Here is a 23,249-nt window from a genome sequence, read left to right as displayed (position 1 = left end):
CCTGTCTCCCTCCAGACACTCCTGCGGAGCTCAGTCTGGAACATCAGAGGGAGAGCGCCTATCATATGATCACGTGATCTCTGTTTTGCCAAGCGCAGCTGTCTTTCATCAGTGCTTGAGCTGACACACCACTGGTCATTTTCAGGTCCCTTTCCCAGATCATGGGCTTTGTAAGGACAGAGGTCAGGCCCTGTATCCACACCTATAGAATTCCCTCAAGGGGTAGAGGATGTGCAGCCTATCACTTATCCTTGTTTTCCAAAGTACTTGATGACAGGGTCCCCTGGGAGGAGCCACAGAATGCCCTGCCAATACCACCGTTTCCGCCTCTCCTTCCACATCAGGGCTGCCCCACCCGATAGGACCCCAGCCCGCTGGCTCAGCCTGGGAACAAGTCCTGGGAAGTACCTACATCTTTGCAGTTTTCCGACTTGGAGAAGTGGATCAGGTCATCGTTGTACATGTCCTGGGTGTTGAGCAGGTCACTGTACTCCTTCTGGCTGAGGTCTTCCGGGTTAATCCCGTTGGCCCTGAGGAATTCCTGGTACGCCACACTGAATGCCTGCCCTATGGACTGTGCGATCAGCTGGGCCTATAGCGGCAGCACAGGGGAAGACAGCAGTGAATGGGGGAGTTCCTGGCACATGTGCCCCTGGAAGATTCCTTGTGGCATTTGAGGGTTCTAAATAGCAGGCCACTCAGCCATTCTATATCAGGGCACCAGTGCCTACCAGGAGCTATTTGAAAACAAAAATCAGTATGTTTCTTATGACTGTACCCATAAGGGAGTCATTGGCACTCAGTAGACAGGAGTCAGAGATGCTGGACATCCTACTATAAAAAGGACAATATGCAATGACAAATTCATTCTACATCCAGTATAACTTTTGGATATCTCACTGGACATTGATTATATTTAACACCTGTTTCTTTCTAATCACTGTATCCATGACTAGATTCTGGTCTCTGTTTAAATTCAAGGACTCATTGGGTGGCCCTGGCTACCCTGCACATTTTAAGAATAATACTATGTAAAGTGAAGGAAGCCGGTCCTTTGGGATTTTATAAGTAAGTTTCACATCTTTCAAAATCACCCATATCATTTGTGGCCATGGCACGAGTTGTCAATGATCACATCCCTGTCAGTGGCGCATGGAGACTCTGCTTGTGTTTACAGGTATGCATTCTTGCCTGACCCTCCGAAATGCCGAGTAGAGAGTATCTACAGTATTGCATCAAATACAGTACAGTTCTCACAGCCAAACTTAAGTAAGCAGATGCCAACCTCTGGCTGCTTCATGCTACTGTTTGGAATGGCCGAGTCCACACATTTAAAGTATCATGACTTTATCTGAACCTCTTTTCCTTTTTCATTATACTTATGGCTATAAATTATTTTGTAGAAAATAAAGGGAATTGGAGACATGGCTCAGTGGCTAAGAGTGCTTGCTGAATAACCACGAGGACTGGACTAAAATTCTACCATTAATGTAGCAAGCTGTGCATGTCTATAATTTTAGCTTCAAGAGGGTGGCAGAGGTAGAAAGCCTGCCGACTTCTAGCCTAAATGAGAAAATGTGAACCCCTGACTGTGGCAGAGACCCTGCCTCAGAGGCATAGGTGGAAAAGTGAGGGTGGATGTACCCAACATCCTCTTTTGGTCTTTGTGCATACACAGACACCCTGTACCTGCTTGTTCATGGGGTGACCCCAGCCCAGCCCAGCCCAGCCCAGCCCAGCTCAGCTCATCCCTCAGCTAGGGAACAATACACTTGCTCCAGATTATAATGAAAATGAAGTCACTAGATCTTTCTGCTCTTCTCTAGTGGAGCTAAAAAATGGGGGAAGAAAGCCCTTCTTATAAACTCTATGCTAGATGGAGGTAGGAGGGGTCCTACAGGGACCCTACAGGCTGGTGAGCCTTTTCTGGCCTGCAGGAACCAGGAGCCTAAAGATTCTACAATTTTATTCATGAACTTTCCCGGCCCCACTTAGTTCTCTTGTGCTGCATCCTGCCACAGCCCTAGAGCACAGTGCAAAGGGAGTCAGGAAGAGGCATTGCTGCTTAAGGCTTGAAGATCAGTGTCAGCATCGCCTGGCTTCCTGGTCTGCCTTGGCCTCCTCACTTCTTGAGGAGGGAAATTTCTTGCAGCTAGGTAAGCAAGTCCCAGAAGGGACGGTGCCCGGGGAGGTCAGGAGCTAGTGCCGTGCAGAGCCACCGTGGATGAAGGGGCGCCTCTCCGTGATCACTTCTGTCTTCATTTGACCTCACCTCCTGTGAGAATGGGGTCAGGAATCCTGGATTGCTACCGACCGACCAGGGGACATTTTCATAAGGTCTGGACCTGGGGGTGATGCTCCCGTCCTTGGGCTGTGAGGAACAGGGACACTGACTGTGACAGCAGGACAGTTCTATATAGCTCCGAACTTTTCTCTGCAAACACTCGGGTGCCATGAAGACCTGCTTAGACTGGCAATCTGGGTCTCTCTCTTTCAAAGCTGCTGGCTCTTCCTCCCCAAGCAAACTTGGCACTCTCCTGCTTCTCTTGCTATTTCTCATTTTCAAGTCTCTGCACAAATGTCACCTCCTTGAAGAAAAAATGTATTATGCCGAACAGCCTACCTGAACTAGTCCTGTCCTCTGTGCACTGACCCCATCTTGTATTTCAGCAAAGCACTCCCCATGTCTGATTTACTCTATCTTCTACCCCTTTAGTCTGCAGTTCTAGAACAGTGCCTGGCATACAGCAGGTGCTCAATAGATATGTTTACTGTATGAGGAGCCAGACTGACTCAGGTCCTGAGAAACTGGCCACCTAGTGACTATCGAGGTCTCCCAGAGGAGGTTGGGGAAGGCAGCCTTACGTCCTCAGACTCAAAGACATGGCAGATCATCTTGTACTGTCTTTTTCCATCCTGGGATGGGTGAGAAGCCTCCACGTTCTCTTGAGAGTTGGAACGGGGCATCCGTCTGCGGGCCATCAGCACGACAATGTTCCCAATGTCTGCGATGTAGGAAATGGTCCTCAGGGGGTGATCCATCATAGGCTCCTAGAGGTGAGGGACAGGCAGGTGAGTGGCACGTAGGACGTAAGAACTTAGGAGATGGTATCTTCTTTTCTCACACAGGCTGAGGATGGAACCCAGCTGGGGTGGGCCAGGACAAGGCTCTCACTGCCAGACCTCTGAATCCCACTCCCAGGCCTGAGGCATTTTCCTTGGCCAGTGAAGAAGAGGAGATATGTTCAGGAGAAAGAGAAAAAATATCAAACATTTTACACCATGTAGAATTTCTGGTGGTGAAGCTGAAAAGATAAAAATCTAAATGCCAGTGTGTGTGTGTGCGCGCATGTGTGCGCGTGTGTGCGCGTGTGCGCGTGTGTGCGCGTGTGCACGTGTGCGCGTGTGTGCGCATGTGCACACTTGTATGCTGTACACTTTTAAATAGAATTCCTTAAAGCTAGTAAGTCCCTCCTCCCAGAGAACTTATTTGAATGACAGACAACACACATATTCTGCATTTTCCTTTGTGCTTGAAGAAATTAGCCACAGTCTTACCTGCATCAGGCTTTTGTGAACCAAGTTCTTTGTTTTTGACTGAAGCCCCGAGTGAATGTGTATCACTGCCATGAGCACAGCTACATCAAAGATCCCAATATCTCAGATCCAGGGGGATGGCAAAGCCTTCTGGTCCATGTGTCAATGTTGACAAAATACGAGCAGAGAATGTAGAACCCAGCTTTGCCCTCCCAGTGTTTACAGCCTGGGACTGCTCCCCTAAGGAGACTTCCTGCTGCTTCCTTGTTCAGATGTAGAAAATAAACACACCGAGTTTCTAGGCTGCCGCTGGTTCATCTGCATCAGAGCGCCTGGCCCACCAATCCCAGCTGTTCTGTATGTGTGTGCCTCCTTTCTTAATTCCCTTGTTGCCCAGTCAGGTTTCCAGAACCCAGCACACAAGTTACAGCAGTCCGACACCAGGGGAAAGCTACTTTAGAGGCAGGGGAGTCTATGTTAGAATAACCCCACTGACCTTTACCCCTGAGAAAGGTGGGAGCAAGCCAGTACCTGTGTATCTGCATTTAATACTTTGATCCTCTGCGTAGAAATGAAGAGATCCACCTCAGTCATTGGCTGAGATTCACCTTCAGGAGCCTAAGAAGAAAGTGCATCAAAAGAAGTTTTATTATATTACCTGAACCCAGGGGCATGGGAAAAGGTTAGCTCACACACTGGGTTACCAAGACACAGTCACCAGAACGGCAACACAGACTCAAGGGTTAAATTGCCAAAGCTGAAGGTACTACAGAGAGGATGGACACATGGGCAAGAGTTAGCATCTCTATGTTACAGGGGAAATGTGGAGTCCCCTCTGCTGCTGCCTTGCAGCGGCAGTCACTGCAACAGATTAATCTGACATGGTGACAATTGACCCTTTCTGCAAGGGTTTTGGGGGTTAAAGAGTAAGAGCAGCTAACTCATAGTGACCTTGGAATGGTCACTCAGTTTACCCTGTCAGAGCTGACGGAGGGCAAGGTCTGTAGTAGGCACAAACAAAGCTACTGGATGCGGTTCTGGTAAGAGGGTCTTCATGTTCATACATCACCACAGCAACAGAAGCAGCTGCCTGCTCCTTCAGCCACCCCATTCCAAAAGAGCCCCAATGTTTCACATCCTCGGAGTAATTTACAAATACCTAGAAGCTCTGCAATCCCAAAGGGCAGCCTGGCTTGTTTAGGGCTGAACCCTGCACATGTGTGGTTATTAGCGAGTTTTCTGTTTTTGCATCCAGCAATCTGAGAAATCCTCAAATCAAATGTACTGCAATTGGGTAGTCCCAGGTCCCTGCCACATCATTGCTCCTGCATGGCTGCAGCTTCCACACTAGAGGATTCATTTAGCATCTCCAATCTGCTCCCTGTCGTTCCTCTGAAGTGAAATGACCAAATGAGCAACAGAAAATGGCCACTTGAGGCAACTAAGTTTGGAGAAAGGCTGGCTTATGGAGCGATTCAAAACGAAATTGGAACAAAAACTTGCTGGATGCAGAAAACAAAAACACGAAATCATAAAAAGGCAAAACGTAAAAGAAAAGGACAGGCGTAACACCAAGTGATGAAGTTGTTTGTACTGCACCTTCTTCCTGCTTTTGGCTAATTTCTGGGCCGTCTGCTTAGCATGGAACAAACAGAGACAGGAGAATAGTTAGAAAAGAGGAACTGACACGCTAGCACTGCTCAGGGGCGTAAGGCACGTGTGGAGGAAGACAGACTTCAACACCCCACTTCACGGGGTCACAGTCTTACTGCGAGTGCTGGGGACAAGGGCGAGAAGGGACTTCTTATGCTTCACTGTAATTTGCCATTTTAAAGAATCTCCTGTTGGTTCTGTTTTTATTGAACGCCTGATTTGTTATTTCTCTGTTTTCAGCTTACATTTTAATTTCTAGCTAAGTTTCTTTGGGAGCGACTTGCTGAATTTCCGCTCAGCTTCCGATAAAAACCTACAGCTGTCCCAACTTTCCTCTCCTACAAAGGCTTTGGACCCCTCTCTCGGGCTGCTTTAGCTGTATCGCTGTTTCGTGTGCTGCAATGTCTTCACTGCCACGTTACAGCACTTCAGCTGTGACTTCTCTGAACCCTCGATTAGAGTTCCGCTATTGATTTCAACATATTTGGATGGTTTCTAGCTCTTCTTTTAGCATCAGTTACGGGATGAATTTTACTGTGGCCTGAGGACACATTATGTATGATTTCAGTCTTTTTGAGAGTTGCTGAGTCTTAAGTATTATGATCTAGCACGATTGATGCTGGTGAATGTGTCATAAGCACTGTAAAGTAAGAATTCTCAGTCGTCAGTTAAGATGATAACTCTCTAATGGGTTTGTGCGTGTGCCTTGCTTGTTCTAGCAGCTTACTGACAAAGGTGTGTTAAATCATCAGCTGTGGCTCTCGACTTGTCTTTGTATTGTGTCTGTTCCAGAGCTGTGTTTTCTCTGTTTTGTAGCTGTGTTATAGAGCGTATATATATATATATACACATGCATACATATTTAGGGTGGTATGTCTTCCTGTTGAATTAATCCTATCATTCTCCCCCTTTATTTGTAGCAATAATTTCCTTATACATTTTCTAAGATAAATATAGTTTGTATCTAATGAAAATGGACATATTTCTTCTTGTACTTATAATTAAAAGATAGCATAGTTAATAAAAGATTTCCTGATCCAAATCTCTGCTCTGCTACCTACTATCTATGTGATTTTTAGCAAGCCACTAAACATTTCTATGCCTTAGTTTCTCTATGTAAAACAGGGATTAAAATGATCTCTCACTGAACTGTTTTAAAAGATAAATGAACACACAAACACCTCTGCAAAGAGCACTGGCATTATGTCTGCGTCTGCGCTGCACAGCTATAATCTACACTTGCAGGTGCAGTTCTTCAGTTGTATACGTTACAGTTTATGTGAATGTGAGGCAGGGGCCCAACTGTGGAAGGTGTTTAGATGGCTGCGGGGTGGGGAAAGCTGTGTCACTCTGATGGGTGCGTAAGGCTGGGTATTGTGATGGGTTGGAGGGTGCGTGAGGCTACTCTGCTGTGATGGGTGTAGGGGGGAAAGCTGAGGTGTTGTGATAGCTACAATGCCAGCGAGTAAGGCTGTCTAGTTGTACCAGGTGTAGGTGGATAAGGTTGGTTGTTGTGATGGGTGGGCAGGTAAGGCTGGGCTGTTGTGATGGGTGGGTGGGTAAGGCTGGGCTGTTGTGATGGGTGGGTAAGGCTGGGCTGTTGTGATGGGTGGGCGGGTAAGGCTGGGCTGTTGTGATGGGTGGGTGGGTGAGTGGGTGAGGCTGGGCTGTTGTGATGGGTGAGTGGGTGAGGCTGGGCTGTTGTGATGGGTGAGTGGGTGAGTGGGTGAGGCTGGGCTGTTGTGATGGGGTGGGTGGGTGGGTGAGTGGGTGAGGCTGGGCTGTTGTGATGGGTGGGCGGGTAAGGCTGGGCTGTTGTGATGGGTGGGTGAGTGGGTGAGGCTGGGCTGTTGTGGTGGGTGGGTGGGTGAGTGGGTGAGGCTGGGCTGTTGTGATGGGTGAGTGGGTAAGGCTGGGCTGTTGTGATGGGTGAGTGGGTGAGGCTGGGCTGTTGTGATGGGTGAGTGGGTAAGGCTGGGCTGTTGTGATGGGTGAGTGGGTGAGTGGGTGAGGCTGGGCTGTTGTGATGGGGTGGGTGGGTGGGTGAGTGGGTGAGGCTGGGCTGTTGTGATGGGTGGGTGAGTGGGTAAGGCTGGGCTGTTGTGATGATGAGGCTGGGTGAGTAAGGCTGTTCTCTCAATTCCTTGGTACTTACCTGGTAGAAAAAACTTTGCTCTCAGCAATGCATTTCTATTTCACTAGGGATTAAACTGTGTTGTCTGCATTATCCCACAGTGGAAACTGGATGAGTCAGCCCTTCAGATAGCACATAGCTAATTGCTGGTACCCAGGAAAGAGGACAGCCACACTCCCACACAGCTTCCCCGCCATTCTTCTGGCGGTGACGAGTCTGAGGTGAGCAGTCTGCTCTGAAGATTCATGGAGGTGTTTTGCTAACCACCCCTGTCAATGGTGTATTTCTGCACCCGACAAGGCTCTAGGCAGATGTGGTTATGCACCACTCAGATGCATGTGGAGTGAGCAGCCTTCCTTGGACGTTCTGACCTGAGTCAATTTTCATCTGCCTGCTAACATCTCCTCTTGGATCTTTCCTCGGCCTCTCATGAAATGGCCCAGGAATTCCTACCCCTGTTGGTGTTAAAAGCCCAACAAAATTCTTCAACTCTAGGCAACTGTCACCAATAAAATCCCCAGGTTCTATTGTTTTCTTCTCTTTTCTGGAACTACAGAAAGATGAGGAAGACAAACTGAGTTTCAGGACAGGTATTCAGCATGGTTTTCACACAGTTGAAGATATTTTATGCAGGCAGAGCAATACCATCTTGAAATCACTTAGATTTCTAAGTATTCTGCGCCAAATAATAACATTTAGATGTAACATTGAAAAGATGAGCGAGCCAGTGCCTGGATGAGAGATTGGAAGAGGCTGATAGAAACCTCCCGAGGCCAAGGATGGCAGGACCCGGAGAAGAACTGTGTCCCTCTCCTCTTCCAGTCTCAGTGCGTACCAGGCACTGGCCAATGACAGCCCCTTTAGGTGGGTCACGCTGTGGGGAGGGCCTTGGCTGCCTACCTATTCTTTGCCCAGCTAGCATCTCTTGATTTATGGGTCTATGCCAGGGGCCGTCTAACCTTCACAGGTCACTTCAAAGCTCACAGCGCCCTGTGAGGAAGGGACTATGGTAAAACACTCAAAAGAGGGAAAACAAAGCACAGGAAGGCTAGGTAATCTGCCCAATGTCACACAGCAGTGAGGTGGCAGAGCAGGGATTCAGACCCAGGTGATCTAGCCCTATGTCTATTCTTCCTTGTGCAGCTAGGTAGGCTTTTCTTCTGGAATGCCTTGACTTCCCATAAAATGGGGCTAATAACACCTACCTCCGAGTAGTCCCTACACTCCAGTCTGAGCAGTGAATGAGGCAAAGGCCCTGTGGGTGCCAGCAGCAACCTCTCTACTGATCTCAAGTAAGCCGGGAAGGGACATGACTCAGACAAAGCCAACAGCGATAGAACATTTGATGCTACAATGAAACTATAATTTTTGATATTTAAAAGAAGTCACAAAAGAATGGCAAAACATGAACTCTGGGACAGACTAGTAAAGACAGATTAAAAAATGGAAACAAATGATCTGAACAAAAACGTGCGCAGCACACACTCCCTTGACAGCATTTGTGATGTGGCTGCATCAGCCTCACAGATAAGAGTGAGGATGGAGATGAGGACATCGCCCTGTGTGTGGACACCCATGGCCTCTGTGCCTCTGCTGAGAATAAAATGGGATCCTGGGAGAAAGGATGACAAGGGAGCTAGCATAGGCTTCAGTCACAGGCCCAGAACATCAGAACACGGGACCAGACTCTCATCAAAGGTCTCTGCCCCAAATTGTTCTAAGGCACTGTCAGCAAGACTGTAGCAGGGCTCCCACCATAGTCCCGATAGTCCTTGCTTGAATGGGTGGGAGCTACTGTGTAAATAATATGAAGGGCGTTGGAGTATGGTGGGTTCTGACCATCACTTGCTATTCTAGTCACATGTTTTATGTCCCCAGGGGTTTTCTAATCTGTCAACACTTTTTCAAAATCATCCCTATTGATGCATTAACTTTCTGTTGAATCACTTATGTTTCCATATTTATCTTCGCAAACAACCGACTCTTGGCTTCACTGATCTTTTGTATTGTTTTATTTCTGGTCTTTGTTATTCTGGGCTTAGTTTAGTTTTTACTTTTCTAAGTCCTTGAGATTCCCCAACAGGGTGTTTGCAAAGTTTCTATTGTTTTTTCAATGTAGGCACTCATAAATGTAACCTTAGGGTATTTAATGCATCTCACAGTTGTGTTGTATTTATTTCTATTATAATTTGTTTGTTGAGAATTCCACCTATGTGTACAATGGGGATGTAACCAATGCCCTCCTTTCGCCAGTAGCTTCCCTTCCTAACTGCTTGTCATTGACTGTTTTTTTTTTTTGAACTTACTAAGTCTAACTAGTGCTGCCCATATGTGCACTGGTGTGGGGCCCTGGAGCATGGGAAACCTACCAGGAGCCACACTCCCTGGGTAGTTTGAATAAAATGGCCCCCAAAGGATCATATGTTTGAGTACTTGGTCACCAGTTGGTAGACCTGTTTGGGAAGGATTAGGTGGTGTGCCATTGGGTACCGTCTCTGAGATTTCAAAAGACTCACGGCATCCTCAGTGTGCTCTCTGCCTCCTGCTTAGGGTACCACCACGCCTTTCCGTCACCATCCTGGACTCTACACTCTTTGTGACTGTAGGACTGATTAAATGCTCTCTTTGGTAAGTTGCCCTGCCCATGTTGTTTTACTACAGCAATAGAAAAGTAGCCACTGTACCCTCCAAGAAGGATTTCCCTCCTCTAGCAGTTACCAGCTGCCAATCTGAGAAAAGCACTAATTCACCTCTCAATTCCTCAGTGATCCACTGCCCTGTGCTGTCCTATGTCTGGTTCACCTGTTAACTGGCTTCAGCAATCATTGTGATCAGAAAGGATCTAGCATATAATTTAAATGTTTTTATCTTTGTGACTTAATTCATAATCTGTTCCAGAGAAATCCTAAACTGAGGAAAATGTGCTCTGTAATTATGAGGTGGATGATTCTATAAATGTCATAGGATTTATAACTATTAATAGTATTAATAGGTATTAATTTGACTTTCAGAGGAGGTCTGGATGAGCTGTCCATTAACCAAGTGGAGTGTTGAAATTCCACACTATTTCTGTATTGGAGCCTCTCTCCACATGTCATAATGTTTGTCTATGAAACTGGATGCTATAACATTAGGTGCACATTAACTTATAATTATACCTTACTATTGACCCTTCATTATCACATGGCAACTGCCTTTCTCTCTTCTTGTCTCAATGTCTATTCCTATAGATGGTTATTGCTGCTTATTTCAGGCTCCTTCACCTGGAGTGTCATTCTGCATTTTGCATCTTTCCCATTTTGGTTTCTGTGTAATTACTTGTAAAGTGAATTATTAGCAGGCAGAGTACTGGTGGCTCATGTCTTTTTTTGAAATCCATTCACCAAGTCCCTTAAGTTTTAATGGGAAAATTTAGTCCGTTCACATCTGAGGCTATTATTGATAGGTAAGGATGTCTTCCTGTCATTTTGATGTTTTCAGGGGTATGTGGCAGGTGCATGCACATATATATCTGTGTATTGTGTGAGGATGGAGGGAAGAGGCTGACTGGGCATCTTCCTCAGTCACCCTATATACTGAGGCAGGGCCTCTCAGCTGAACCCAGAGCACACTGATTCAGCTAGTCAAGCTAGTCTGCTTGCCCTGAGAACCCTGTCTCCACTTTCCTGGTGCTGGGGTACAGACAGACAATTACATGGTTGCTCGGAATCCAAACTCGGGTCTTTGTACTGTGTGGCAAGTGTTTTCCCCAGTGAGCTGCTGGTCATAAATCAGTTTTGCTCATGTTATCTTGGGAGGTCTTATTTATTCTCCATTTCTGGGGTAGTCTTGTTTGGTAGAGTAATTCTGGTTGATTTTTTTTTCAGGACTTGGAATGTGTGATTCCACCCCTTCACAGACTGCAGGACTCCACATGAGGTGTCTCCTGCTATTTTAATGAGTGTAAGGTAGAAGTGACTGGGTGTTTTTGTCCCCTGAAGACTATAAAATTACTTCTTAGACTTTTGACAGTTTGACTATAATGCTGGGGTGAAGATCTTTTCTGATTAGGTATATTAGACATTCTCTAGATCTTATACCTGGATGATCATATCTTCTCAAAGATTAGAGAAGTCATGGAATAATTTTCCTTAACCAATGATAGATTTATTCCCTTTAGAGTGTTACAAAGATTTTCTTCACTTTAATTTGTATGAGACAGTCTTGGCTGCCCTCCGGTCCTCAGTTCTCCTGATTAGCACCCCAGTATGGGGGTTACAGGGATGCTGGGATTATGGCAATATACAACCACCCGTGGCTTGCAAAGATCCCGAGTGCACTTTTATCTTTTCCTTTTCCCTCCTCCGCCTTCTTCCTGTGGGGGTTCTTGTTTTTGTTGTTGGTTTGTTTGGTCTAAATGAGATATTTAAGAAACCTGTTTTCAAATTCAGATGTTATTTCTTCCACTTGATCAAGTCTGTTATTTTCTGGTTAAGCATTCTCTTTCATCCCAAGATATCTATTTGGTTGTTCTTGAAGATCTCTGGCGAGTTTCTCATTCTTGTCCTTCTTTGTCTTCCTAATTTCATGTTTTAAAAATCGATTTTAAAATTCTTTATCAGGCATTTCATCCATTCTGGCTTCTTTGGAATTTGTTGCCGAAGAGAGACACTTGTGCCCCTACACTGAGGTTTCTGCATCTCGTGGGTCAGATCGCTACTCCTTTCAGAGGTCTTCTAAGCAGTTTTCTCCTGACAATGAGCCGGACGTCAGTGTCCAGTATGCCAGGCATTGGCTTTATTTCCAATTGGGCACTGTACTGTAGCTTGCCTGCAGCTTAGCTGGTTGCTGATCACGACTGCACTGTAGATGCTGTGTCAGAGTCACAGATTATTGCGGGTTATGCGAGTTGAGGCTGCCATTAGCAGTTTAGGAAGTGCCATGTCAACAGTAGAGTGTATGGAATGCTGTGGCCAATCTCGCCATGGGGCCATGGGGCCCACCCTCTCAGCCACGGGTTTCAGCTACCGATGACAGCTCTGCTACTAGTAAGGGCCTCTGGTACGACAGCCCTAGAGACGACAAGGGACTTGAATTCTTTGTATTAGCTCAGACACCATACAGGGAGAGACTGATGGAACCACAGCCTACCCTCTATGCTGATTTTATCCAGTCCTACGGCACTTCTTATCGGACAAGGTATGAGGACACCAGGAAGTAGATAGGTGGGGTGACAGCACCAGCTGTGGCACTCCCCTCTGCTGGCTTCTGAGAGCCAGCCCTGGAGTGGGGCCTCGGGCCCTCCTAGCTTTGCCTGTACCGGACGTCATCCAGTAGATCAGGAGTGTCTGGTAAAGTGGAAGCTTTGGCTTCAGGCTGACATCTGCTGGACAGATCGCCACAAAAATCAGAAAACACTCACCCCTCTGGCCTTGTATATTGTAGAGGCACAGGAAAGAGAGGAACAAAAGGGAGGTTCCCATGGAGAGTGAGAGAGAAGATAAAGTCAGATCAGGGAAGAAACCAGCCTGCTGTAAGCAAGTGAAAGGGCCAAGCCAGAGATCACCATTGGCTTGGCGTTACAAAACTGGAAAATCAACACCTAGCATTGCTGCTTTCTTTTTCCTTCCTTCCTGGGTGGACACTGGAATTCCTGATTCTGCTGTGTCCCCTGTGCTCAGGTAACCTAGAAAAACTTGTTCTGGAAAGGCCAGGCTCTCTGTAGGAAGAACACAGTATCCATTCTCTGGAGGGTGGTTTCTCCTGAGCATGGGTGGACCCTATGACAGTGCGCTGGAGCCCACGGGACGTCTGGGACGATATAGCCTTCCTCTCTCTGCCAACAAGTCTGGGCCAGCCCCCAACTCAGCTGCTTTCTAGGTGGGATGGACTAGATGGTCGTCTCTACTTAAAAGAGGAAGAGGCTTCCGCCTGTGGATTGTGTCATTCTGACAAGCATTTAGAAGGATAGAAAAGGGACACAGAGTAGAAAATATTTATTGACAGGCAAGCAGTTCCTTCCAATGCGTGCAGAAGCACATTGGAGTGATACTTAGAAGTGAGATGTAACCATCTAATTTTACCGCTTACAGCGAAGTCCTCACACGACACCAGTTGACTTGTAAAGGATAAATACATGGTTTTCAGATGCTCACTCTGCTCTGGGCAGGTCTGAAACATATTTATAATCAGTTGGCTACTTGCCTCTTTTGAAAGTGTCATCTAATTTTAGGTTTAACTGAGCTGTGAGGATGTCTGGGTGCTGGTTGGCTGGGAGATTCAGAGTAAAGGGTCTGCTTTTTCACAAGGGAGGTGGACTTAAAGGTAAAACTACACTGTCAGCCCCCATTATGTAGGCAAGAAAGCAGTTTAGGACACAGCGGGCGCCCCGGTAGCTGGTGAGGAACGCTGCTGTCGCCATGCATGCTGCTTCCTGTCCAGATGATGCCTTGCTTACCACTGCCTCTCCCCGCCCGTGCCATCTGGGCCTTCTTAAGTGCCACAAGAGGAATGGACAGACCGAGATACTCATATGTGGGAGTCTAAAGCTGCCAGGAGGTGAATAAATAAGGGGCCCCAAATAAAGCCAGATTATGGGAACTTGGTTAGTAGAATCTATAAGGCAACACTTATAGTTTTCTGTTGCAGGAAGCCTCCAGTGACCCTTAGAGTGAGAATTCTGTTTTGTTCTGGGAAGAATACCTAAGTAACCCTTGTCATAGAACTTGGTATTTTGATACAATCGTCATGTGTGGCTTTGTTATGGATGGTTTCAGAGTGTGAAACTTATTTGGTGCCAGCCCAGGAAAGGCCCTGTGATATGTGATAGTCAGAGATTCCCAGGTACACCTTGCAGAGCTAGTTCCTCTCTGTTGGGAAGCCATCAGGCAAGCTGTGGCAGGTCTTTGCAGTATGTTTAGAATTGGGGAGGCTAATGGCACCACTCACACAAGGGTGTTAATGCTATGTGCTTTGCAGAACTGCACCCTTAGAGTCTGGATTAAGATTCCATTTGAAACTAACTTGTTTTTCTTAAGAGAGTAATGCATTATTTCAAGAGCTGTGCTGGCATTAAATTAAGATGGAGAAGACCTGGCGTTAATATATCTCTTTGGGGTGAAGCAAACGAAAGAAATTAGGCCAACTGCTATGATTTGGATCTGGAATTTTCTCCCAAAGGTCCATATGCAAGGGTTTGGTCGTCAGCCTGTTGCACTTTTGGGACATGGTGGGACCTTGGAGATGAGTCTAGTGGGAGGAAGTTAGGTTATTGGGGGCATGTCCTTGAAGGGGTTATCAGGACCCACACTCCTTCCTTCTCTTTGCTTCCTGGCCACCATGAAGTGAGCAGCCTCTTCTACCATTGACTTCCCAAGGTGGTATTGGACCACTACTGGCCCAAAGCAACACAGGTAGGTAAGAGACTAGGAGCTAACACTTGTGGAAGTGTGAGCAAAATAAGCCCCTTTCCTTTATCTTGGGTATCTGTCACAGCAGTGGAGAGCTGATTCACACACTATTCTGAGTCATACGCCTTAATTCCTAACATATCCATGATGACTTAAAAGTCACAGCTTACTACACATACTACGGGTAGTTAAGAGGGAGCCCAGCTCCAAGTTCAGGAGACAACTGTTTGCTTTACAAGTGAAGTTGTCGTAAGACCGACTGATATATGGAAGCTCCAGCAGCAGATACAACCAAGAGCTTCTTGATAATGAAGCAATGAGAGGGATGAGAGAACATCACAGCATCCTGGGAATGGGCAGCGGGTCTGGTGCTTTATCTTATTTCTTCATTTAGAGACAGGACTTGTGATACAGCCCAGGCTAACCTCCATCTTATGATCTTCTTATCTTAGTCTCTTGAGCATGGCGTCAGCAGGCATATGTCAGCATCCTGGCTGTAATGGTCAGTCTTGATTGATGTGGTAGAAACTAGTAGATTAGTTTTGCAGCACAGACAAGCACTGCCTGCCTGTCTGCTTTCCGGCTGCCATGAGGCAAGCAGCTTTGGTCCTTTCCACGCTCCAGTTGTAAGGCACTACTCCACCACCTTCCAGAAACAGCAGGTAGCAGATGGTGGGCTCTGAGCTGTGAACCAAAGCCAACCTTTCTTCTCAAGTACTTGTCATGGCAACTTACAAGGGAACAGAGAATTGGTACCAGGAGTGGCCTTATCTTCAGGACTACCTGACTACATGGTTAAGAAGCCTTCACAAACTCTTCTGGGAAGAGAAGTTTGGGGACATGTGTTAGAGTCCCCAAAATTGTTTCACCAGGGCCTTATGGAGCTCTGATGGCGAGAGCTCAAACAGTACACCACAGAGGTAAAAACTGTGGGGTTCCTAATGGAAATGAGGAATTTATTTGGAAATAGACTAGAGACAATTTGTGTTATATTTTGACAAATAACTTGTCTACATTTTGTATATCCCGAGACTTTGCCAAATTTAAATAGAATCTAACACAGAGGGAATCTTAAGACAGCTACCATCAGGCTATTGCATAAACATGGTTGTTGCTTTTGGTCATGTTTAGTTAGAACGGGAGCAAAAGCAGGGTGGAAAGATGAAAACGTTGCAATTTGGTTTTTAAAGTCCATGAAACGTTGAGGTTATGGAAGGCATGGTTTCTAAAAAGTACCCTCCAAATGAGAGAAGTTCTTTGTCATAAGACAGGAAAATGCCTTGAGGGCCCCTCAGGAATCAGCAAGATTTTATTCACTGTAGGCTTAGTGACATAAACATGTAAATTGTCTTGAAAGACTTTCCCTGGAAAGAGAAGGCTGCTGGGGTGTCCTGTGTGTATACAGACGCCTACAAGTTCTGATTATAGAAATCATTCTATATGGTTCTAATGTGCTCAGTGGCCCATTCAGAGGTTCCTGTAGCCATGATCCGAGGAGGTCCAGCTACTGCTCAAGCTGGTGCTACATGCTGGTGTTTTCCATGTGATACTGGTTTGGGGGGAGCCCTCTAAGTTGTGAAAATATGAGGGTAAAGACAGAGATAAAATGGAGGTGCAAGAACAGGATGTATGTGTCTCTAAAGCTCCAGGCAGTGAGTACCGCCATCTGAGACAAGCCCACGTGGGCTACAATTGGCAGGGCTGTAGGTGAGGCTTCCCAGGACCTTTGGAGCTCACATTATGCCACCACATTCTTCAAAGTGTTTAACTTGCTTTTCTCGGGGGCTCCCAGTTAAGAGTTTGTCTAGTGTACCGCGGGAGATTTGGAAAAGTTATTAAGCAGAGCTATATCCTTACTGTTTTCTTCATTTGGAGATCAACTACGACCCGAGTAGATGTGTTTAGCGCACTGAGAAGAGATAGAGTTATGCTGGTTACTCTTGCCAACTTGATTCTTGAGTGGTCTGAGAGACACCAAGTAGTTAGTGTACGTCTGGGTGCTGGTGAGGGTGTTTGAAGAGAGGACTGGCATGCAGCTCTGTCTTCATGAGGGGAGCGACGTTGCTCCCGTGCTCTTCAGCCTCACTCTTCTGCTACAGTGCAATCCCAGAAACCACACCCAACCACTGTTTGTCTGGACTATGACCTCTGAGACACAATAACTCTGTTTCCTTTCCACTGTCTCCACCAGCCCAGGCACCTCCCTCCCTCTGCCTCTAGGGGACTCCTGTGGCATTTCTCATCTGACACACCTGCTGCCTCTACTGATTGGTTAGCTTCCTCTGAGTTGTTGAGGCTGAGGTTAGGGGTAAGGGACTCATGTCGACTGTTACCCTCCCCCACAGTCCTACCTAAGAGTGCTTGGGATTATCTCTTATTAACAGATGAAGGCCTCTCAGTGCCTTTTCTCACTCTGGCCACACCAGTACCAGGCTGTGTGGTGCCAGACGAGAGGGGCAGAGAAGGTTCAGTTTTAAGTAGCTAAAACTAGAAAAATAAGTTGGTGAGTCCTACAATTTTAATTTCTGGCTCTAGGTCTGGGCAGTGATGCCGGCTCTCAGTGTGTTGCATCTGACAGCACATCGGCATGCATAGGGTGAATGCAGTGTCCCTGCTGCTCTGGTTCTTCTGTAATCCTAGGCGGCACTGTGGTGGAGATTCTAGAGTTCCACATTTACAGACTGTTTCTGAATGGCTCAATCTACTTGTGAATTATTGAAACTAGATGAAACTGGTTCTTGATGTATCCAGTTGGCTTTCTCCTTTTAAGTCTTGATAAAGCTAAATAGGTTATGGCTGTGTTCAAACTAGTTTAAACTGGGATTTTCTCGACTTCCTCAAGTAAGATTTAGTCGTTCATTTTACTGGACTAGTTCACTTTACTGGAAGCAAGATAGTTTGAATGGAGCCTAACATAGGATTGCTCCAATCAGTGGCTTCTGGTTGTCAGCAGAAAGCCAGTACTGCAACCTTGCCTTAGAGGCCTAAAGAGCAAGTCTATGGTTATAATTATTTATTCTCAAGATCAACCTGAATAGTGTTTAGATTATAGTTTATAGTTATGTATTGACTCAGGCTTTTAGCTAGGCAGGAATCAACCCTGCGTGAGCATCTTAGTCCGCTCTCTAAGAGCTGTGGGTTGATGTTTGCTGCTCAGGAACCTCCAGCTACCCCCTCCCCTTAGACCATGCAGTCCCCTCACCTTGATCCGGCTGACTGCTTCCTGGGCCTGCATCATGCGTACATTTTTGGAGGGAGTTTTGTCCGAGAGCAGCTGAGTGGAGCCAAGGTAATTGGCAGCAAAAATAATTCCATCGATCAAGTCTTCAGGGTCACAAGGTCCAGGGACTGTAACACATAGAGCCACACAGAGTGAATGATGTCACAGGGTGAAGCCACATCCTGATGCTGTATCCTACCCCCCTGCTCACTGTTTACATAAGTGCCAGTCTAAGACATCTCAGAGCCATCTACTATGAGAAATGATGTATTTACTTGAATATGAACCAAAGTCCAAAAGTAAAAAAGAGATGTCTTTTAGCCAGGCCTGGAATCCTAGTTGCTTGGTAGGCTGAGGCAGGAAGGCAATCTGTTCAAAGTTTGCCTATATGGCCCTTGACTGGCACTTACGTGAGGCAGTAGGTTAAACAATTCCTCCCTCCCCATCAGAGTCCTGTGGATTGGAGCATGGACTCTTGGGCCACAAGGGCCATGCCATACTCATCTTTAACTGCCGTGCCTGTCACATGTGTCTATAAACTGTATGCCTGCTTGGGTGAATAGTCAGAGGAATAGAAAGCTGTAATAATGGAAAACACCATTTCCTGACACTTTCTATTTCCTTTCTACCCACTCAAAATTTCCTCCCAGTTTGGTCTGTGATGGAGGAATCACATTTCCTACGTGAAGAGAATGGGGTATTTCTTTCCTGTAATGGCGCCAGACTCCAGCTCTGTAAACTGATAACACTGCAGCAAAGCATGGGCCCATGCTGCCTGTCTTCCCACTGACAGACCATGATGCTCCTGGCTTCACACTGAGATCAATCCCAAGGAAAATCAGATTTTTCTGTTCTCACTCACTAGTCCACTAAATTAAATCTGTTTTAAACAGAGGGACATCTGATTCTAATCACAATCACCTATAATCCACACCCAAATTAAAGCATACCCACAACCATTGCATATAACAGGTTCACTGAAGACAAATATTTTAATTGCAAGTAAAAAAATATATTTTCTTTGACTTGAGTGGCAATTCTGAGGAGACTAGAATATAACCCACTGTGAAGCCTCAGGTTCTAGAAATAAAATAACTTGAAGTGGAAACAATTTGCTTCCCCTCTCATAGAGCTAATCTGAAGTGGTTTTTATTTTCATTTTAATGGTCTAGCTTGCCTTGAGTTGTTCCCCATGAGAAACTGCTGGCCAGGGTACAAACTTATTCACTTTTCAACAACCAAGGTTGTATCAAGTTAGTCAGGACCTTCATGACACAGCGGTGTGTAGCTTTTCCCCTGCTGGCCTTAGCCTTTGCTCCCCGGTCAGTGATAAGAACAAAGGATTCACAGTTGCTATACTTTTACTTTTAAGATATTCATAATTAGAAGGTTTGTGGTCTCTCCCCCTATTTTGTTTTACATCCAGTGCCTCCAAATGCTAAAAGATTCATGAACGACCCCAGTACTCAATATTTTCTCTTCGGTTCTTACCTTCAACGTAGGTTGGGAATGAAGCCAAGCTTTTTCTTGACTGTAATTAAGACAAAGAGGTTTCAAAAAGGGCAGAGCATGATGAAATATGCATTAGCACAAGCGTCCATGCAACATAAAAAAGAATACATCACCAGTGGCATTTGCTAACCAGTTACTGACCATTTTTCATTAGAAAGAGTGAAGTGTGGATAAATATATGCATTTATCCACACAATACTATTAATACCCAGAACTGCCCACTGAAGTCTTAAGTGGTCAAAATCCCCCTACTTTTCAGAGGGGTGTTTGTTGGCTTTAAAAATTGTATAATCAGCAATAAAGACTATATACTCTTTGCACTATACTAAATGAACCAATAGCATGGCTGTGTACTCTGAGAGTCAAGGTTCCCTGGACAGTTTCCTTTAGATGGCTGATACAAAGGGATCTGTTAAAAAAAAAATCAACTCTTGTACCTTTTAATCTCTTACTGATTCATTTAAGCTGAAAAACTCCATTCTGTAAATCATGAATTTGCATTTCTTTAAAATAAGAATGAAAGATTAAGTTCCAAACACTGGCCTTCTTCATGTGTCAGCTCATAGTAGAGGTCAGCCTTAACGGCACTGTTGGGAGGGGTGAGCTAAACACCTTCCAGAGTCTGGCCGGCTGGGAGTTTATATGCCACAGGCTCCTTTCCTAAGCACATACACTGGAAACGGCTCTCCATGAGAGGAGGGCAGAGGCTCTGTTTCTGCTTCAAATGCGTTCAGACGTGGAGCTGAAATGTGTGCAAAGGATTGCTCAGGTTCAGAAGTGAGCACCTATAACGGGCAACAGGTAGGGTTTACATGGTCCAGATTTACCAGGGCACATGTGATCATTTAAACATGCTCTTTGGAGGAGGACACCGTTCAGTACACTGACCCGAGATGACGACAGGCTCTGGGGAACCTGATGGGCTAGATGAGCAGCGGGCTGTGGGCGAGGACTAGGGTGTCACTCTGTTAACCTGCAGAGGAATCTAACGTTGCCATGCTAATAGAGGTTGAAAATTGGTGCGCCCTATCATTCAGGACAGTCACAGGAATTCCACACTAATTGCATGGTAGACTACACAGGGCAACTTTCAGTAGGGCCCCTGCAAATGTGCTCACTGGGAAGAAATGGCACCTTAAGTCAAAGAAATCGGGTCTCTTGGGTACCAAGAACTGGAGCTCCTGGCTCTAAGGCACATGTGGAAAGGTATGGCTAGCAGGGCCGTGCTCTCATCAGGAGAATGCCGCAAGCTTCTTCACAGGGGCCAAAGACCATTTTCCACCGTCTCCCTGCTCTTGATCTCAGTATTTTGGAAGTAATGAGAAGTCATTAGCGCCATCAAAATGTCTTAGTCTCCAGACAACTTTAAAAAGCTGATTCGGTTTTCCTGAGCTACTAGGACACTTCTCTGAATGCTAAAACCTGTTTTAGCAGGAGCTACAGGAGAATTACTTTAGAGCAGCGATAGTAGGCAATTGGCACATCCACTCGCTCTCCATTTGTTCGCTCACCATCAGATTTATTTCATTCTGGGGTAATACTTAGAAAATAGCATACAATGAGGATTTTCGTCATTATTTCTAAAGATATGCAGAGCCATGTGCCAAGCCGTGAAGGGACTGGGAGACTAACACATCTACTGTCCCTATTAACAGCTGGTGCGTAATCGAAAGCTTAATATTCAGAAACCTGGTGTAGACATGCCTTTTCACACGTGGACTGAGATGACCATCAGCTGACCCTTAGCAAGAATTAAAGTTTTGTTGCCGGGCGGTGGTGGCGCACGCCTTTAATCCCAGCACTTGGGAGGCAGAGGCAGGCGGATCTTTGTGAGTTCGAGACCAGCCTGGTCTACAAGAGCTAGTTCCAGGACAGGCTCCAAAACCACAGAGAAACCCTGTCTCGAAAAAACAAAACAAAAAAAAAGAGAAAGTTTTGTTTAAGACATTAAGGGCTAGGCTGAATGTGGAAGGAAACCCCTGTCATTTGGATGGGAAGAGGCAAGAGGAGTGTGGAGTCAAGGGCAGCCTGGGCTACATACCATTTCTCAAATAAAACAAAAACAACAGAAAAAATTAAAGCTGAGAAGTCAAGATTTTTCAGGGGTCACATGAACTACGTGTAGAGTCCATAGGCATGATAACCGGGCGTGTGACCTTACACACTTTCCACACCAGGTGCAGTAGATCCTGGCACTTCAGAGCCTGGGCTGACAGGACTTCAGATTCAAAGCACAGCTAGCTCACTGCTTGTGAGCTGGGTAGTCAGATGGACCCGGCTCTGGCTTTCGGAACTAACACGTGAGGACAGATATCCACCCCCCAGAACCACTGAAGGGCTCCAATGAGAGTCAATCTATGACTCGCTCTGCCTGCCCTGTGCTGGAAGACGGCAAATGCTTAACAAATGATAATGTTTGTTACTGTCGCTGCCACTGTAGCTGTCATTCTTCCATTCTTACCCAGCCGTGTGCTACAAATAAAGACAGTATCAAGTAATGGCAGAAACTATGATCTTGTCACCTAGTGGCAGAATCTGTGAATAGACCAGATGAGGAGAAAATGTATTTCTTTTAATACATTTAATAAAATTCATTTAATAAAATGTATACCTTCCAGTCATATATAGGATACATTTTAGAAACAATTTGTTATTCAGGCTGAATTTAACTTAAGATTGTCAGCACAGCTGGGCGCCAGAGACGTACCTCTTTACCACATCTAGTGACGAGGAAGGAGCAGCTACAGCTGAACCCACTTGTGCCCACACAATCACTGTGCAGGGACAGGGTTACCTAGTGTGGACCCCCAGTAGGCAGTGCCCATCACCTTGGGCTAAGAGGACACTGGGTGCTAAAGGAGCCAGTGGCTCTACGCAGGGGAAAACACCTGCCCTTTTCAAGCCCCGGAAATTTTAGCTACATGTTGTATCTTAAGAGCGTTGTCAGAGTTCAGTATGTCCCCCATGAGTGAGGTAAACACAGAACTTGTCCCCAAGGGACACCTTACCTCCTCCTTGCTGACTAGCTTCTAGTCTATAGTTAAGATGAGAAGTTTAGTTCCCCGGTCCTACTGACCATGTTTCGAGGGCTCTGTGAACATCTGAGGCTAAGAGAGTACCCGTGACAATACAGAAGGGCCTCATTCCGTCATCACAGAACGTTCTTTTGGAAAAGATGCTGGTGGACAGTTCTGAGGTTCAGTGTCCTGTGATACAAAAGTTCTGTAACCAGCTGCCGATGGCACTGAACACCCGGAATGCAAGTGGAATTCTCGTATTCAATAACTACCAGACACCCATGGCCAGTGACCACCAAACTTGACAGTTCAATCATGGTTCCCATGGACAATCTTCACACAGCAGAGGAGAAGAAATATCTCTCCAGGGTAGATGAAAACAATAGAGCATTATCGGGGTGAAGCAAAATAGGCATCGGGAATGAAGATGGTGCCCTACCTCTTTATTTGTGGAGGCTTCCGTGGGGTCACTGGGATGAAGGGCTATGCTTGATGACTCAGCACCCAGAGGTGAGGAACTGCCAGGAGAAGGGGACTGGAACACAGAAGAGGGACAGACAGCAGTGAGAGGCGCTTCCTTGGCGAGAACTGCCGACCGCACTCAGCAGACCTGGCCATGTGAGCTTCCAACTCCATCTCTTTCGGGACTTTTTCTCCCATTAGGCTAACATTTTAAAGAAAATATGGACTTACGGTAGGCATCAAGCTTAAAGGTGTATTAGACAATGTTAATCTTTTTCTTAGTGAAAGTTACAAATACTTAGAATACAAATGTTTAAGCCACCTGC

General features: G+C 46.0%; 1 protein-coding gene across 4 annotated transcripts in view; it reads right to left on the bottom strand.

Moving 5' to 3' along the window:
* Apba1 (amyloid beta precursor protein binding family A member 1) overlaps positions 1–23,249 on the bottom strand; it is a 213,393-nt gene that overhangs the window by 15,778 nt on the left and 174,366 nt on the right. For 2 of the 4 annotated variants that reach the window (XM_075973721.1, XM_075973722.1), the window contains exons 3-9: positions 22,901–22,996; positions 19,424–19,463; positions 17,915–18,060; positions 5,137–5,172; positions 4,069–4,155; positions 2,866–3,051; positions 413–592 (exon numbers count right to left, since the gene is read on the bottom strand). In XM_075973721.1, coding sequence (XP_075829836.1) covers positions 413–592; positions 2,866–3,051; positions 4,069–4,155; positions 5,137–5,172; positions 17,915–18,060; positions 19,424–19,463; positions 22,901–22,996 — 771 coding nt within the window. The remainder of the gene's footprint in view (positions 1–412; positions 593–2,865; positions 3,052–4,068; positions 4,156–5,136; positions 5,173–17,914; positions 18,061–19,423; positions 19,464–22,900; positions 22,997–23,249) is intronic. The other 2 variants (XM_075973723.1, XM_075973725.1) reach the window with 2 other exon arrangements.

The sequence above is a fragment of the Microtus pennsylvanicus genome, chromosome 5, assembly GCF_037038515.1.
Source record: "Microtus pennsylvanicus isolate mMicPen1 chromosome 5, mMicPen1.hap1, whole genome shotgun sequence".
Taxonomy (NCBI): Eukaryota; Metazoa; Chordata; class Mammalia; order Rodentia; family Cricetidae; genus Microtus; species Microtus pennsylvanicus.
Note: the sequence above shows the minus strand (reverse complement) of the source record. Positions and strands in the feature narration are given on the sequence as shown.